General features: G+C 43.0%; 1 protein-coding gene and 1 pseudogene across 1 annotated transcript; both read left to right on the forward strand.

Annotated features, from left to right (window-relative positions):
* On the forward strand, window positions 1-927 carry LOC135545035 (olfactory receptor 11A1-like). The gene has a single exon (XM_064972693.1). It carries the CDS (start codon window positions 1-3, stop codon window positions 925-927), a length of 927 nt encoding a protein of 308 aa, XP_064828765.1.
* A 15,565-nt stretch (window positions 928-16,492) lies between these two features.
* Window positions 16,493-18,365, forward strand: LOC135545036 (olfactory receptor 52E8-like; annotated as a pseudogene).

Below are 18,365 nucleotides of genomic sequence, written 5' to 3' on the forward strand. Positions count from 1 at the left end.
ATGGAAAACTCTACTCACTATGAGGTCTTCAGGCTTGCTGCATACGGTGATATCGGACAATTGAAGTATTTCTACTTTACTGTAGTGACTGTATTATATTTTGTCATCATTCTTGTCAATGCTTTGCTTATTGGAGTTATCTGCATTGAAAGAAGCCTTCATGAACCCATGTATCTGTTTCTATGTGCTTTGTTTGTTAATCAGTTGTATGGGAGCACTGGTTTGTTTCCTGCTCTCATGTTTTACTTGCTGTCTGACACACATGATATTTCCCTTCGTTATTGTTATCTCCAGATTTATGTGTTGTACACATATGCTATAACAGAATTTTGTAATTTAGCAGTTATGTCCTATGACAGGTACATCTCTATTTGTTATCCTCTACAGTATAACAATATTATGACACCTAAAACCATTTGTGGCTTAATTCTACTGCCCTGGGTGTATTCTTTTTTCATCAATGCCATCATTATCTCCCTGAGTTTGCGACTGCAATTTTGTGGTAACATTCTAGACAGAGTGTATTGTGACAACTACTCAGTCGTCAAGCTTGCCTGTTCAAATATTACACTGAATAACATATGGGGTCTTGTTGTCACTGCGCTCTCTTTTTCTTGTACTTTATTTCCTACCATATACTCATATGTAAGAATTCTACAGATATGTTTAAAGTCTTCTAAAGAGATGAAACAGAAAGCATTTAACACCTGTACACCACATATAGCCTCTTTGCTGAACTTCTTATTTGGCTGTTTATTTGTGGTTCTACAAGGCAGATATGATACTGCACATCTTCCACCTATACTTCGCACTATTTTATTAGTTTATTTTCTGACATGTCCACCACTTTTCAATCCTTTAATGTATGGTGTTAGGATGGTTAAAATCAGGCAGGCTTGTAAAAAGGTACTTTACCCTAAAACATAAACAGATGATTTTTGTAATTTTGAATTGTGTTTTTACTTATAGTTGCTATCATTGACTGTGCAAATATGTGTAATTTTGCCAGAATTTCTCTGTAGACCAATGATTCTTGTAAAGCATCAAGTTTATAATGTATTGGAACTTAGAATCTGTTGTGTCATATTAGCTAGTTAACTGCATAACTACAGAGCATCAAGGGGCGCTGCCCTCCCTACCTTCAGGTTGTGCTTAAACAGATGCTAACAGGGATCGTTGGGAAGACCCTACACCCCAACCAGCTCTGCCACCTCTGTTCCATTGGCCCACCGTTACATTTCTGTAATGTATATGTAACATGTTCTCATGTTATTCTAGTAGTGATGGCTTATGACAGGTATAACTCCATTTGTAAGCTATTTCAATATCAGAACATTGGTATATTTTATTATTATAATTCCCATAACTCTTTTCAAATGTTTATCACTTCAAGGCTCCCTTGTGCAGGAAACAATCTATGGTTTTTGTGATGACTAAGCAGTTGTTAAACTCTCCTGTTTTGAAAGAGCGCTAAGCAGCCTGTATGGTACTGTATATCTACCATATCAAGTCGAGTGGTTTTTCGTTTTGTGTTAGTTGTGCTCTCATATGTACAAAATGGTAAAGCCTCAAAGGAGTAATGAAAGAAGTATTTTAATGTGTGTACTCCCCACTAGAACATATTCATCAACTTCTCTGCAAGACATCCTTTTAATGTGTGTACTCCCCACTAGAACATATTCATCAACTTCTCTGCAAGACATCCTTTTAATGTGTGTACTCCCCACTAGAACATATTCATCAACTTCTCTGCAAGACATCCTTTTAATGTGTGTACTCCCCACTAGAACATATTCATCAACTTCTCTGCAAGACATCCTTTTAATGTGTGTACTCCCCACTAGAACATATTCATCAACTTCTCTGCAAGACATCCTTTTAATGTGTGTACTCCCCACTAGAACATATTCATCAACTTCTCTGCAAGACATCCTTTTTTCTGTTGTTTACAACAGGCACAGAGGTTAACGTATTGATATCAGTACAGTTCATTATTTTCCCACCACTGGTACACCCTATCATATATGGTATTAGGACCAAGGAGATCAGGACATGTGTTACAAAAATTATAAGAAGAATCATTTCGAACACTTGATTTTCCTCATCGAAAATCTGAACATAAACTGGTACCAATTATGACTTTAGATATTACAGCAGCAGGGCAGGGTTGATGGTTTGAATCCCAGGTCTGACAGGATCATCTGCTAGAACTGAATGCTTATACATTTGTTTTGATCATCAACCCAGTCTCTTCTCCTTTGTATTGCATTCTATTTCTGTGAATTCGTCTGCCTTTCGTTAAATGTATTTTACTGTTGTAAAGTCAAATCAGTGATGCTGCTGTGTGTTCTTCTAGCTTGTCAATGGACATGTATGTGTGTTTCAGTGGGGTTGGGGACAAAGTAAAAGGATGTAATAAATTCTGTTTCAACAAATGGGCAATAGAGTATTCTTCTAGAAATGACAGTTCTAGCAGATCCTTTTGATATTTAGATGAAATTTGAATTAGCAAGTGAAATACACAAATCATTTCCTGTAAAATAAAAGGGATGAATCCATTTTCTTGATCAAACAGTTGTTTATTAATTTAGTCATGATACACTGAATAAAACATTGCATTATTTATTGTAAATTAAAATGCTTCAAATGCATCTTTGAAAGAGATTCATGTACAATGAGGAAGATCAGCCCAACAGGGGCTGCATGGCGTCTAAGATCACTGGAAGCACCATACTCCATTTTGAAGTAGTCCATTTCCTTCTTCTACAAGTTTTTCTAACAGGTATGAAGCCAGGTTTGGCCATTTATTGCCACCTGCAGTTATGGAATGTTTGCTCATAAATTTAATGCATTGGCTAATCCCTCCTGGTGACCTGTATGGAATTATGTGATCCTTCCTTAACCCATATGAAGTCCCACCCAGTTACTACTCTAGTGACGTTTGGCCACTTGAGTCCTATATCTATCTGTACGCTTGCAAACTTTTTAGACTGGGCGCTGACTAAAGGAATGACCCATCTGGCATTTGCCGTAATTACATGGCCAGTCTGTTTCTGCTTAATTCTTAAATATATGTTCACTCCACAGGAGGTTGGTGGCACCTTAATTGGGGAGAAAGGGCTTGAGCGGCATACAGTTGAAGTAGGAAGTTTACATACACTTAGGATGGAGTCATTAAAACTAGCTTTTCAACCAATCCACAACTTTATTGTTAACAAACTCAAACTATAGTTTGTGCAAGTTGGTTAGGACATGCCAAAAACAAATCTACTTTGGGCACGACACAAGTAATCTTTCCAACAATTGTTTACAGACAGATTATTTCACTGTATCACAATTCCTGTGGGTTTCTGTGGGTCAAAAGTTCTGTGGGTCAAAATTCCTGTGGGTCAAAAGGTTACATACACTAAGTTGACTGTGCCTTTAAACAACTTGGAAAATTCCCGATAATTATGTCATGGTTTTAGAAGCTTGCGATAGGCTAATTGACATAATGAGTCAATTGGATGTGTACCTGTGGATGTATTTCAAGGCCTACCTTCAACCTCAGCGCCTCTTTGCTTGACATCATGGGAAAATCAAAATAAATCATTCAAAAAATGGTAGACCTCCACAAGTCTGGTTCATCCTTGGGAGCAATTTCCAAACGCCTTATTAAGGTACCATATTCATCTGTACAAACAATAGTACGCAAGTATAAACAGAAATGTATGCAAATGTATAAAATAAAAAACAGATAACTTATTTACATAATTATTCAGACATTTTGCTATGAGACTCAAATTGAGCTCAGGTGCATCCTGTTTCAATTGATCATCCTTGAGAAATTCCAACAACTTGATTGGAGTCCACCTGTGGTAAATTCAATTGATTGGACATGTTTTGGAAAGGCATACACCTGTCTACATAAGGTCCCAAGCCATGAGGTCGAAGGAATTGTCCGTAGAGCTCTGAGACAGCATTGTGTCGAGGCACAGATCTGTGGAAGGGTACCAAAACATTTCTGCAGCTTTGCAGGTCCTCAAGAACACAGTGGCCTCCCAACATTCTTAAATGGAAGAAGTTTAGAACCACCGATACTCTTCCAGGGCATTGGTCAGGGAGGTGAATATGGCAGAGCTCCAGAGTTCCTCTGTGGGGATGGGAGAACCTTCCAGAAGGACAACCATCTCTGCAGCACTCAACAAGCACTCTTATGACTAAAGGTTTCGCTAGCAGTACTCCAACATTCCGCTGAAAAGGCAGCACACCAAATTCAAAAATATGTAACTTTCACACATTAACAGGTGCAATACACCAAATGAAAGAAACTTATTTTTAATCTACCCATCGTGTCCGATTTCTAAAAGGCTTTACAGTGAAAGCACAACATACGATTATGTTAGGTCAGAGCCAAGTCACAAATACACACACAGCCATTTTTCCAGCCAAAGAAAGGAGTCACAAAAAGAAATATAGATACAATTAATCACTAACCTTTGATGATCTTCATCAGATGACACTCATAGGACATCATGTTACACAATACATGTATGTTGTAACGAAATTTGTCTTCCTCTGACGAGGAGTATGACAGATCGGACCAGCGTGGTAAGTGTTCATCATTTTTAATGAAAAGACACTGAACACAAAAATACAAAATAACAAAGTGAAAGACAGAAATGAAAAACGAAATAGTTCAGTCTGGTGAAGGCACAGAGACAGAAAACAATCACCCACAACTAAAATGGGGAAAACAGGCTACCTAAGTATGATTCTCAATCAGAGACAACGAACGACACCTGCCTCTGAGAACCATACCAGGCCAAACACATAAACACAACATAGAAAAAAGAACAGACTACCCACCCCAACACACGCCCTGACCAAACTAACACAAAGACATAATAAAGGAACTAAGGTCAGAACGTGACATATGTTTTGTTCGATAAAGTGCATATTTATATCCAAAAATCTCAGTTTACATTGGCGCGTTACGTTCAGTAATGTTTTGCTTCCAAAACATCCAGTGATTTTGCAGAGAGCCACATCCATGTTATTTTGTATTCATGTCAGTCGGTGTATCTTGTGTTATTATTCTCCGGTCTGTCTTTAATCCTGTGTTGAATTGTTTACCCTGTGTGTGTTGGGTTGACCGTGTTTTTGTTCACCGGAGAATAAACTGTCATATCACTATCTGCTCTCTGCGCCTGATTCCACCCACCTTGTTAAGACGTGACAGAATCCCGCACCCACCATGGAATCAGCAGGAGCAGCCGCGTCTCCTCTCCCATCGATGGAAGAGAGGGTCCTCCATCATACCAGCGTGCTTCACCGGATTGGTTCTGCCATGGACCAAATGATGGAGAGAATGGATCGATGGGAGAGGAGTGGCCTCCCTACCTCATCTCTAGCACCTCCTTCTCCAGCACCTCCTGTTTCTGCGACCACATCTGGCTCCGGGGCTCTTCGGCTGACACTCCCACGGGAGTATGACGGATCGACAGCTGGGTGCCAGTGTTTCCTCCTTCAACTGGAACTATACCTGGCTACCGTGCGTCCTGCTCCCTCTGGAGAGGAGAGCGTGTGCGCCCTCGTCTCCTGCTTGACTGGGCGAGCCCTCGAGTGGGCCAACGCAGTGTGGAATGGTCCGGACTCGGCGAAGGATAATTACCCAGAGTTCACCCGCTGATTCCGAGCTGTTTTTGACCATCCACCCGAGGGTCGGGCGGCGGGTGAACGGCTGTTCCACCTGCGTCAGGAGACGAAGAGCGTACAGGAATTTGCTTTAGAGTTCAGAACTTTGGCCGCAGGAGCAGGATGGAACGACAGGGCCTTGATCGATCATTTTAGATGTAGTCTCAGGGAGGACGTCCACAGGGAGCTGGAATATCGGGACACCACATTCACACTGGATGAACTTATCGATCTGGCTATCCGTCTCGACAACCTGCTGGCTGCTCGCGGGCGTTCGGATCCGGTCCTGTCGTTTCCAATCCCCAGCCCCCCTGCCCCTATCCCTATGGAATTAGGAGGGACGGCTTCGAGGGGGACCGGAGGAGGAGTGTCCTCCTGCACGGGGAAAGGTCGACGAGGGCACACGTCCGACTGGTGCTGGAGGAACTCGTCTAGGAGTCGGGAGGACAGGCGGAGCACTGCTCGATCACCCCAGGTGAGTAAGCACCAAACTCATTCAGAGCTTCCTGTCGGTCATGTGTATGTATTGACTTCTTTCCCTGGGTTTTTTCCCTCTCCCTCTCTACAGCATAAGGCGCTAGTCGATTCAGGCGCAGCTGGGAATTTTATGGATCGTGGGCTTGCGTTAAGGCTAGGGATTTCCCTGGTGTCATTAGATCGACCTTTCCCTGTGCATTCCTTAGATAGCCGACCGTTAGGGTCAGGAGTAATTAGGGAGGCTACGGTGCTGCTGGACATGGTAACGCAGGGTGATCATAAGGAGCAGATTAGTCTGTTCCTTATAGATTCACCTGCGTTTCCAGTGGTGTTGGGGGTTCCCTGGTTAGCTTAACACAACCCGGTGATTTCCTGGCGACAGGGGGCTCTTAAGGGGTGGTCAGAGGAGTGTTCAGGTAGGTGTATAGGAGTTGCCGTTGGTGCGACCACGGTGGAGAGTTCAGACCAAGTTTCCATCGTGCGCATTCCCTCTGAATATGCCGATTTGGCTATCGCCTACAGTAAAAGGAAGGCGACCCAATTACCACCTCATTGTCGAGAGGACTGCGCGATAAACCTTCTGGAGAACGCTGCACTTCCTAGGAGTCACGTGTATCCATTGTCCCAGGAGGAGACAGTTGCGATGGAAATGTTATGTTTCTGAATCGCTGGGACAGGGGTACATTCAGCCCTCCGCATCACCCGTCTCCTCAAGCTTCTTTTTTGTGAAGAAGGATGGGGGTCTGCGTCCGTGCAATGATTATAGAGGTCTAAATTCCATCATAGTGGGGTTTAGTTACCCACTACCTCTCATCGCTACGGCGATGGAATCATTTCACGGGGTGCGCTTCTTCTCAAAACTGGACCTGAGGAGCGCGTATAATCTGGTACGTATCCGGGGAGGAGATGAGTGGAAAACCACATTTAGTACTACTTTTGGTCATTATGAGTACCGCGTCATGCCATAAGGGTTGAAGAATGCTCCAGCCGTCTTCCAATCCTTCGTAGATGAGATTCTCCGAGACCTGCTCGGGCAGGGAGTGGTGGTGTACATCGATGACATCTTGATCTATTCTGCCACACGCGCGGAACATGTGTCTCTGGTGCGTAAGGTACTTGGGTGACTACTGGAGCATGACCTGTATTGCAAGGCGGAGAAATGTGAGTTTTTCAAACAGTCCGTTTCCTTTCTGGGGTATCGTATTTCCACCTCCGGGGTGGTGATGGAGGATGATCGCGTTACAGCCGTGCGTAATTGGCCGACTCCGACCACGGTGAAAGAAGTGCAGCGGTTTTTAGGGTTTGCCAATTACTACCGGAGGTTTATCCGGGGTTTTGGTCAGGTGGCTGCTCCCATCACCTCACTGCTGAAGGGAGGAACGGTGCTCTTGCGCTGGTCAGCAGAGGCGGGCAGAGCTTTCAGTCGTCTGAAGGAGCTGTTCACCAATGCGCCCGTGTTGGCGCATCCGGACCCCTCTTTAGCGTTCATAGTGGAGGTGGATGCGTCCGAGGCTGGGGTTGGAGCCGTGCTGTCCCAACGCTCGGGCGTGCCACCCAAGCTCCGCCCGTGTGCTTTCTTTTCGAGCAAGCTCAGCCCAGCGGAGCGAAACTATGATGTGGGGGACCGGGAGTTGTTAGCTGTAGTTAAGGCTCTGAAGGTGTGGAGACATTGGCTTGAGGGGGCTAAACGCCCTTTTCTCATCTGGACTGACCATCGTAATCTCGAGTACATCCGGGCAGCGAAGAGACTAAATCCACGTCAGGCTAGATGGGCCATGTTTTTTTTACCAGGTTCCGGTTTACCCTCACATATTGGCCAGGCTCCCAAAACACCAAAGCCGACGCACTGTTTCGCCTATATGATACCGAGGAACGGTCAGTTGAGCCAACTCCCATCATTCCACCGTCATGTCTCGTGGCACCGGTGGTATGTGAGGTGGACACTGAGATAGAGAGGGCCTCACGGTCAGAGCCGGCCCTTCCTAACTGTCCAGTGGGGACTCAGTACATGCCGAGGGTGGTCCGGGACAAGCTGATTCGGTGGGCTCATACTCTTCCCTCCTCGGGTCATCCTGGTATCGAGAGGACAGTGCGGAGTCCGAGAGGGAGATACTGGTGGCCCACACTGGCTAAAGACGTGAGATTTTATGTCTCCTCCTGCTCAGTGTGTGCTCAGAGCAAGGCTCCTCGGCACCTGCCTAGAGGGAAATTACAACCCCTCCCCGTTCCACAACGGCCGTGAACACACTTATCGGTGGACTTTCTTACCGACCTTCCCCCGTCCCAGGCAAGTACTACGATCCTGGTCGTTGTGGATCGGTTGTTGTGGATCCTGTCGTCTCATTCCATTGCCCAGTCTCCCTACGGCCCTGCAGACTGCTGAGGCTTTGTTTACCCATGTCTTCCGGCACTATGGGGTGCCTGAGGACATCGTCTCTGATCGGGGTCCCCAATTCACGTCCAGAGTGTGGAGGGCGTTTATGGAGAGACTGGGGGTCTCGGTTAGCTTAACCTCAGGTTTTCACCCCGAGAGTAATGGGCAGGTGGGGCGCGTAAACCAGGATGTGGGCAGGTTTCTGCGGTCCTATTGCCGGGACCGGCCTGGTGAGTGGGCAAGGTATGTTCCATGGGCCGAACTAGCTCAGAACTCCTTACGCAATTCCTCAACTAACTTGTCCCCTTTTGAGTGTGTGTTAGGTTACCAGCCGGTCCTGGCTCCATGGCATCAGAGCCAGACCGAGGCTCCTGCGGTGGAGGAATGTCGTACAGCGCTCCAAGGACACCTGGAAAGCCGTTCAGGACTCATTATGGTTAGTGGGAGAATGGCAGAAGAGGAGCGCTGACCAGCACCACAGTGAGGCCCCCGTGGTTGCACCGGGGGACAGGGTCTGGCTCTCCACCCGAAACCTGTCCCTCCGCCTGCCCTGTCGGAAGCTGGGGCCGCAGTGTGTGGGGCCATTCAAAGTCCTGAGGAGAATAAACGAGGTGTGTTACAGGTTACAACTTCCTAGATATTACCGTATTAACCCCTCGTTTCATGTGTCTCTCCTCAGGCCGGTGGTGGCTGGTCCCCTGCAAGAAGGTGAGGTGCCCGAGGTCCCTCTGCCCCTTCTGGACATCGAGGGGTCCCCGGCATACACAGTTCGGGGCATTCTGGATTCGAGATGCCGGGTGGGGGGCCTACAGTACCTCATGGACTGGGAGGGGTACGGTCCGGAGGAGAGATGCTGGGTTCCGGTGGGGGACATTTTGGACCCTTCTCTCCTGATATATTTCCACCGCCTCCACCCGGATCGCCCAGCACCTCATCCCCCGGGGCGTCCTCGAGGACAGTGGCGGCGCGCTGCGGGAGCCGCGCGTCGGGGGGGGGTACTGTCAGGGGGGTACTGTCACGACTTCCGCCGAGGTTGGCCCTTCCGCCGAGGTTGGTTTTGTCTGATTGGTTTCACCTGTGTGTTGTTTAGTTAATTAGTGTCTGTATATGTAGTAGGTTGTCCCGCCCTTGTTTTGTGCGGGATTGTTATTTTTGTATTCATTTCAGTCGGTGTATCTTGTGTTGTTATTCTCCGGTCTGTCTTTAATCCTGTGTTGGATTGTTCACCCTGTGTGTGTTGGGTTGACCGTGTTTTTGTTCGCCGGAGAATAAACTGTCATATCACTATCTGCTCTCTGCACCTGATTCCACCCACCTTGTTAAGACGTGACACAAACGATGTATAGAATCAATCTTTAGGATGTTTTTAACATAAATCTTCAATAATGTTCCAACCGAAGAATTCCTTTGGCTTCAGAAATGTAATGGAACGTGAGTTACCTCTCACGTGAACGAGCGTCACGAGCTTGTGGCACTCTGCCAGACCACTGACTCAGAGCCCTTATGAGCCCGTCTTTACAGTAGAAGCCTCAAACAACGTTCTAAAGACTGTTGACATCTAGTGGAAGCCTTAAGAAGTGCAATTTGACCCCATAGACACTGTTTATTCAATAGGCCAGGCGTTGAAAAACCACAAACCACAGATTTCCCACTTCCTGGTAGGATTTTTCTCAGGTTTTCGCCTGCCATATGAGTTCTGTTATGCTCACAGACATCATTAAAACAGTTTTAGAAACTTCAGAGTGTTTTCTATCAAAATCTACTAATAATATGCATATATTAGCAACTGGGACTGAGAGCAGGCAGTTTACTCTGGGCACGCTTTCATCCAAACGTGAAAATGCTGCCCCCTATCCCGAATAGGTTTTAAGAACAAATTATTTTTTACAATGACGGTCTACCAAAAGGCAAATGGCCTCCTGCGGGGATGGGGGCTGGGATTAATTTTTTTTAAATTTATTAAGTAAAAATATAGGACAAAACACATGTCACGACGAGAGACAACACAACACTACATAAAGAGAAACCTAAGACAACAACACAGCATGGCAGCCACACCTGACAACACAGCATGGTAGCAACACAACATGGCAGCAGCACAAAACATGTCACAAACATTATTTGGCACAGACAACAGCACACACGGCAAGGAGGTAGAGACAACAATACATCACTCAGAGCAGCCACAACTGTCAGTAAGAGTGTCTATGATTGAATTTTTGAATGAAGAGATTTGAGGGTGTTTGCAGCTCTTCCAGTCGCTAGCTGCAGTGACCCAGGGATGTGTGGGATTAGGAGACCTTTAACAGAATGTGACTGGCAGAACGGGTGTTGTATGTGGAGGATGAGGGCTGCAGTAGATATCTCAGACAGGGGGGAGCGCTGCCTAGGAGGGTTTTATAAATAAGCATCAACCAGTGGGTCTTGTGAAGAGTATACAGAGATGACTAGTTTACAGAGGATAAGAGTGCAGTGATGCGTCCTATAAGGAGCATTGGTGGCAAATATGATGGCCAGAATCGTAAAAAAAGTTGTGCCAAGCTTGTAGCATCATACCCAAGAAGACTTGAGGCTGTAATCGCTGCTAAAGGTGCTTCAACAAAGTACTGAGTGAAGGGTCTGAATAGTTATGTAAATGTAATATTTCCTTTTTTTATTTTGAATAAATTTGCAAAAGTTTCTAAAAAACTATTTTTGCTTTGTCATTACGGGGTATTGTTTGTGGATTGAGGACAATTATTTTTACAATTTTAGAATAAGGCTGTAATGTAACAAAATGTGGATAAAGTCAAGGGGTCTGAATACTTTTTTGTGTGTGTACATATGTACATATATAAACTAGCAACTCATAAGCAGGCCATGTCGTATTTGTTTCATTGTCGATGTATAATCATATTTCATTACAGTGTAATGGTTAGCTTTGTTTACAGAAGGATGAAAGAACACAATATGTCTGTCAGGGAATGCTATTCTGACATGTCAGCAGAGCAATGGGCCATGTGTAGATGGTGCAGGTATCATTGCCAGAATGATCCAGCATTGTTGCATTGCTCTGCAAAAATACTCTGTTCCCCTACTCTGTTCCCCTGCACCCCTGTTTCTAGTCCACATTGAAACAAATCATAAATTGATGAGGTATAAGACGTATAATGTCTCCATCAAATCTTAATCTTTTTAATGAAGCAGGTTAATAGGTTAAACATTTCACTTTTAATTCTAATGCTTTTTTTAAGATACAGCAGGTAAGTATACTAATGAACAACCACAATACCAGTCTGGTGTTAATCTTTCTGTGCTGTATTGACGTATCCTGAAAATGACATCTGCTGCTTTAGACTGAAGGGCAATATCTCAGTTATTGCTTTCATATCCACCAAAAATAAGCTATTTTCTTTACTTCCAGAGTGCGAGCTGATCAAGTGGTCGAAAATGTAGACATTGCCAGATGTTCACTGTCCGAGGAACAGGCCGCGGAAGCTTTATTGCTGGCAAAAGTGTCCATAACCAGAGGTAATTAAACTGTTATTTTTCTTTCCTCCTATCTGCCTGTCTTGATGTACATGGAACCTGTCTCACATGCACAGTTTGGAGGAAGAAGGATACCTTGACCTGTCGAATTTTATCCACCTCTTCTGTGTGGGATATTTGTCCCTACCTTGTCTGCGGGCAGATCTGCAACATTTCACAGAGAGTTGGAATAATCACCCTTTAAGTGCAGAGGCAAACCTGACACCTCACCAGCTGTGGCATATCTGAATTCTCCAAACACCTGAGCACATTTTTGATTTTGCCTTAGCACTACATAGTTGATTAAAATGATCAAGTCATCATCAAGTATCATTAAGTACTCTTTCGACACTTAGTGTGGACACCAGGTGAGACAATACACACAATAACAGTCTCTCTCCTTCACTTCATCCCTCTCCCCCTTCTGCCTAATTCCTCTAGGTTATATCAGCTGTGTCAGTGAACCCCTCCCACATCTGAACTGGCTGACACAGAGGGCACAGCATGATCATAGGCGAGAGGCCAGGTCAACAGGAAGTATTATTAAAGAGATGCTTTACATTGAAATACAGGTAGAGATGTAGTAGTCCCAGAGTTAGTGATCCAAGGTCAGTTTTGCATTTCACCTCCTGATGATTATGATGACTGACTGTGTTAGAATAAAAAAACAAGGCTTAATCATACTCTCTCTCTATCCATAAGTCTTGTCTGCAGGTATGTTTTGTTGTGAGAGAGGAAGCCAGTCCCGTCATGGTCACCTCACCCGCTCTTAAGATAACCTTCGGGCTACCTGGGGGCCAAAGGCTGGTTAGGAGACACCGCTAGAGACACTGTAATTGTGGTGAACTGAGAGAATACTAGGGTAGCACTGTAATTCATTAATCATATGCTGTCTGCCTCTGTTCTTACCTCTTTCCCTTTCTGTCTTCTACACCTCTCTGCCCATCTCATCTTTCTTCCTCGTTTTATAATGCACACCATATGTGCATTGAAGTACAGATTGAACTTGTATTTATAATATTGCAATTATGATAATTACAATGCATGTATTGTGTGTTTATAACACCTGGAAATGAACTTCTTTCAATAAAGTGTTTCACATTCTCCACTGGTTGAAATTAAGTATGTCATTGAAATATTATCCTGTGTCCTCAGATTAATGCAGATGAAGGGAGTTAGATCTCAGCCTCCAGTATTTATGCTGCAGTAGTTTATGTGTCGGGGGGCTAGGGTCAGTTTGTTATATCTGGAGTACTTCTCCTGTCCTATTCGGTGTCCTGTGTGAATCTAAGTGTGCGTTCTCTAATTCTCTCCTTCTCTCTTTCTTTCTCTCTCTCGGAGGACCTGAGCCCTTGACCATTCCCCAGGACTACCTGACATGATGACTCCTTGCTGTCCCCAGTCCACCTGACCGTGCTGCTGCTCCAGTTTCAACTGTTCTGCCTTATTATTATTCGACCATGCTGGTCATTTATGAACATTTGAACATCTTGGCCATGTTCTGTTATAATCTCCACCCGGCACAGCCAGAAGAGGACTGGCCACCCCACATAGCCTGGTTCCTCTCTAGGTTTCTTCCTAGGTTTTGGCCTTTCTAGGGAGTTTTTCCTAGCCGCCGTGCTTCTACACCTGCATTGCTTGCTGTTTGGGGTTTTAGGCTGGGTTTCTGTACAGCACTTTGATAAATCAGCTGATGTACGAAGGGCTATATAAATAAATTTGATTTGATTTAGATATGCATCGTTTTTTTCTTTCTGTTTATATGAATTACAAACCACCCTTTACTTAAATCATGTTTCTAGTCTATTGCGTAGTTACAATGTGTAATCATTGATGTCCCAGGAGCAGGAGTGGTAAACACTAATGAAGTGTATGCTTGTAATACATACATGCAGACACAGCATCATTCAAAGAATGGAGTTTGATACACCTGGTATTGGATATGACAGAAAAAGAATGTCTCAGAGATTCATACCTGAACCACACCTTTATATGCCAAGAAAGAGTATGTGATCAGTGAATATATTCAATGTACAGGCTACAATGTGGGGCTCTCATGCGTGGTTATAACTACAGTACATTCATATAGGACTTGCATCCTTGACACAAAGGTATTATATACTATTCAATCCATAGGCTTCATTCATGCCATTCAGACTTGAAGTTGATACAATAACTATGATAGCTAAGGTTCATAGATTGGTATGAATATTAGTTCGGAACCTAACGTTTTGGGGTCCATACACAGATCGGCTACTTACTGTAGCTAGCTACACATCCATAGGTATACAGGTGTTTTTATCCTCCACTACACAATAAGCAAGTGAATAGTTAGCTATGTTACATCAGATGCATTGCACGGCAAGGCAAACTTACACAATTGTACATTCAATTTGCAGTAAATTATTTAGCTAGCTAGATTCTTTACATCCACTGTTTTCCAAGACGACAGCCTGGTTTGCTAGTTTTCTCAGGATGCTTTTCTCTTCTCTCAGTAGAAATATAAAAAATAAAAAATATTAAACAACAATAATTACAATGTCATACTGTACTCATGTCATAACACCAGCTGGCTAATGTTAGCTAGTCAGTTAACTTCATAAATCGCATTTATGACAAATATATGCACAATCATTTGTCTCTACATTAACTAACATATTCCTCTCAATTGTACATTTTTAGCTTGACTCGTTATGACATTATAACTACTTACATCTGCTTCCCCTGTAATGTTCTGTCAGCCATCTTCATTGAAGAAAGCCACCAAGGACGGGTGGCTTGCATCAAATTTGTCATTGGAACTACTCGATATGATTGGTCATATAAAAACCTTGGGACCCAAATGCATAATGAGTGCTCTAACTCCCCCTTGTGGTGTTCTTGAGCAATGAAGCCGTGACGCTTGGTACCTCTAAGTCCCACGATGTAAGCTCACAACTTTTAAAGGAGGAACCACTGTATATACAGTACATACACATACACTACATGACCAAAGGCATGTTGTCACCTGCTCGAACATCTCATTCCTAAACCATGGGCATTAATAGGGAGTTGGTCCCTCCTTTGCTGCTATAACAACCTGTCTGTGTGCCAGCTATCTAACAGATGGCCAGATACCATTCTTGAAATAAGGAATCTTGTTTGTCCAGGGTCACTGTGAGATATGTGTGACCAAAATAATCCAAGTACAGTCATTGTGTATTTATAAGACACATTGGACAATGTATTCCAACCATCCTGTAAAAATGATGAAAAACAGTTGTAGTGTGCCATTTGGGACAACTTCTGTCATCTCCTCTGGGACGATAAGCCCTGAAAGTGTACTGCAGGCCTAGGGAAGCCCAGAATGACACACCTTTACCTGAGCAGGAAAGCTCCGGGCCTAGGTTTAAGACCATAACTAGAAATCATGGTCCGGAGTGATTCTCTGTTTTCCCTGATTAGTGTAGACTGCCAGGCTTGAGGGTCTCAACACATATATTGTTTTAACAGGATCAGAGGCTACTAACACAGCCAGTTCAATAAAATAAGTTTAAAGATGTGTCTTCTTCTGATGTGCTGCATTATCCTACCAAACTTCTCTCTTTATTTAAGAATGTCTCTCTGACCATGTGCAACAGTGTTGAACCCTCTGAACACATCAACAATCGTCACCCATGAAGCATTGTTACCACCAAAGACATAGCCCTTGCGGAGCAAGGGGAACAACCACTTCTTTGTCTTAGAGAGGGTGACGTCTCCGATTGAAAGCTAGTGTGCAACGCCAACTAGCTAGCCATGAATTACTGTATTTTTGGATAATTTAAGAACGGTTTTGAACATTAACATTTAAGTAATTTAGCAGAAGCTCCTATCCAGAGTGAGCAATTAAGGTTATGGGCCTTGCTGAAGGGCACATCAACAGATTTTTCACCTAATTGGCTTGGGGATTTAAACCAGCAACCTTTCCGTTACTGGCCCAAAGCTCTTAATCACTAGGCTACCGGCCCCATGGAGGGCCTGTGTTACAAAATGGTATCTGTTTTTTTCTATATGTTTCCTTGACAGAGAATATCAAATTTGCCCCAGGTATTGGGGACTATTTGCATATCACAACATGTCAGGCACTTTTTTTTTCATCCCACAAATATAAGAATCAAGTGAGGAGCTGAGTTTCAGGAGTTCATGGATTAGAAATGGTCAGTCTAAACGTTACATTAATTGTATCAATATATTTAGCATTTTAATGCAATAAATAATAAGTGCAGAATAAAACGTATAATATTGTTTGATTTAGGCTATGAATTATGTTATCCGGAGAATGAAAAGCCATCTACATGAACAAGTCAAGGTTATCAATTTAGGTACTCTGGTCTTTGTGATTTCATTGTTTTAACTTATATTGAAGTTACAGTACTATAGAGGATTTGCTCCTCTTCTTCAAACATTGACAGCACATCTTTACCAACTCCCAGGACCATGGAAAACTCTACTCACTACGAGGTCTTCAGGCTTGCTGCATACGGTGATATGAGACAATTGAAATATTTATTTTGCTGTAGTGACTGTAATATATTTTGTCATCATTCTTGCCAATACTTTACTTATTGGAGTTATCTGCATTGAAAGAAGCCTTCATGAACCCATGTATGTGTTTCTATGTGCTTTGTTTGTTAATCAGTTGTATGGGAGCACTGGTTTGTTTCCTGCTCTCATGTTTTACTTGCTGTCTGACACACATGATATTTCCCTTCTTTATTGTTATCTCCAGATTTATGTGTTGTACACATATGCTATAACAGAATTTAGTAATTTATCAGTTATGTCATATGACAGGTACATTTGTATTTGTCATTCTCTACAGTTTAACAATATTATGACTCCTAAAACCATTTGAGCTTAATTCTACTGCCCTGGGTGTATTCTTTTTTCATCAATGCCATCGTTATCTCCCTGAGTTTGCGACTGCAATTTTGTGGTAACATTCTAGACAGAGTGTATTGTGACAACTACTCAGTAGTCAAGCTTGCCTGTTCAAATACTATGCTGAATAATATATGGGGTCTTGTTGTCACTGCACTCTCTTTTTCTTGTACTATAATTCCTACCATATACTCATATGTAAGAATTCTACAGATATGTTTATAGTCTTCTAAAGAGATGAAACAGAAAGCATTTAACACCTGTACACCACATATAGCCTCTTTGCTGAACTTCCTCTCTGGCTGTTTATTTTCGATTATACAAGGCAGATATGAAACTGCACATCTTCCACCTATACTTCGCACTATTTTATTAGTTTATTTTCCAATATGTCCACCACTTTTCAATCCCATTATGTATGGCATGAGGATGGTTAATATCAGGCAGGCTTGTAAAAGGTTACTAGGCCGTTACAAAAAATTACAACCAGGTTATGTTTTATTGTAACATTTAATTATGTGTTTGGTTACTTGTAGTTGCTATAATTGACTGTACAGATACGTGTCATTTTGGAATAATTTTGCTGTAGCCCAAAAATTATTGTAAAAACTGCATCAAGTTTATAATGTTTTATAACTGAGAATCTGTTGAGTCATGTTAGCTAGTTAACTGCATAACTATAGAGCATCAAGGGGAGTGGCCCTCCCTATCTTCAAGCAGTGCTCAAATAGCTGCTAAGTGGGATCCTTGGGACGACACTACACCCCAACCCATTCTGCCTCTTCTGTTCTCTTGGCCCTGGTCTCTTGGCCCACCGTACAAAAATATTTCTACAATATATACGTAACGTTTGCTTACGTTATTCTAGCAGTAATGGCTTATGACAGGTATGTCTCCATTTTTAAGCCATTTCAATATCATAGCATTATGACTCCTTCTAAAGTGAGTATGTTGTTGGCCTTGGTATACTTTATTCCCATAACTCTTTTGAAATGTGTATCACTTCAAGGCTCCCTTTGTGCAAGTACAACAACTTTTTGTGATGACTAAGCAGTTGTTAAACTCTCTCGTGTTGAAAGTGCGCTGATCAACCTGTATGGTATATGTATCATATCAAGTCTAGTGGTTTTACCTTTGGTGTTAGTTGTGCTCTCATATGTAAAGACATTGTTTGCTTGAAAGCCTCAAAGGAGTCACGAACGAAGGCTTTTAATGTGTGTACTCCCCACTAGAACATATTCATCAACTTCTCTGCAAGACATCCTTTTTTCTGTTGTTTACAACAGGCACAGAGGTTAATGTATTAATATCAGTACAGTTCATTATTTTCCCACCACTGGTACACCCTATCATATATGGTATTAGGACCAAGGAGATCAGGACATGTGTTACAAAAATTGTTAGAAGAAAATTATTTCCGAACTCTTGA

The sequence above is a fragment of the Oncorhynchus masou genome, chromosome 9 (assembly GCF_036934945.1).
Source record: "Oncorhynchus masou masou isolate Uvic2021 chromosome 9, UVic_Omas_1.1, whole genome shotgun sequence".
NCBI classification, from domain to species: domain Eukaryota; kingdom Metazoa; phylum Chordata; class Actinopteri; order Salmoniformes; family Salmonidae; genus Oncorhynchus; species Oncorhynchus masou.

What these genes read in the sequence shown, in the direction of transcription:
- LOC135545035 (XM_064972693.1), top strand. Translation starts at nt 1, where the DNA reads ATGGAAAACTCTACTCACTATGAGGTCTTCAGGCTTGCTGCATACGGT.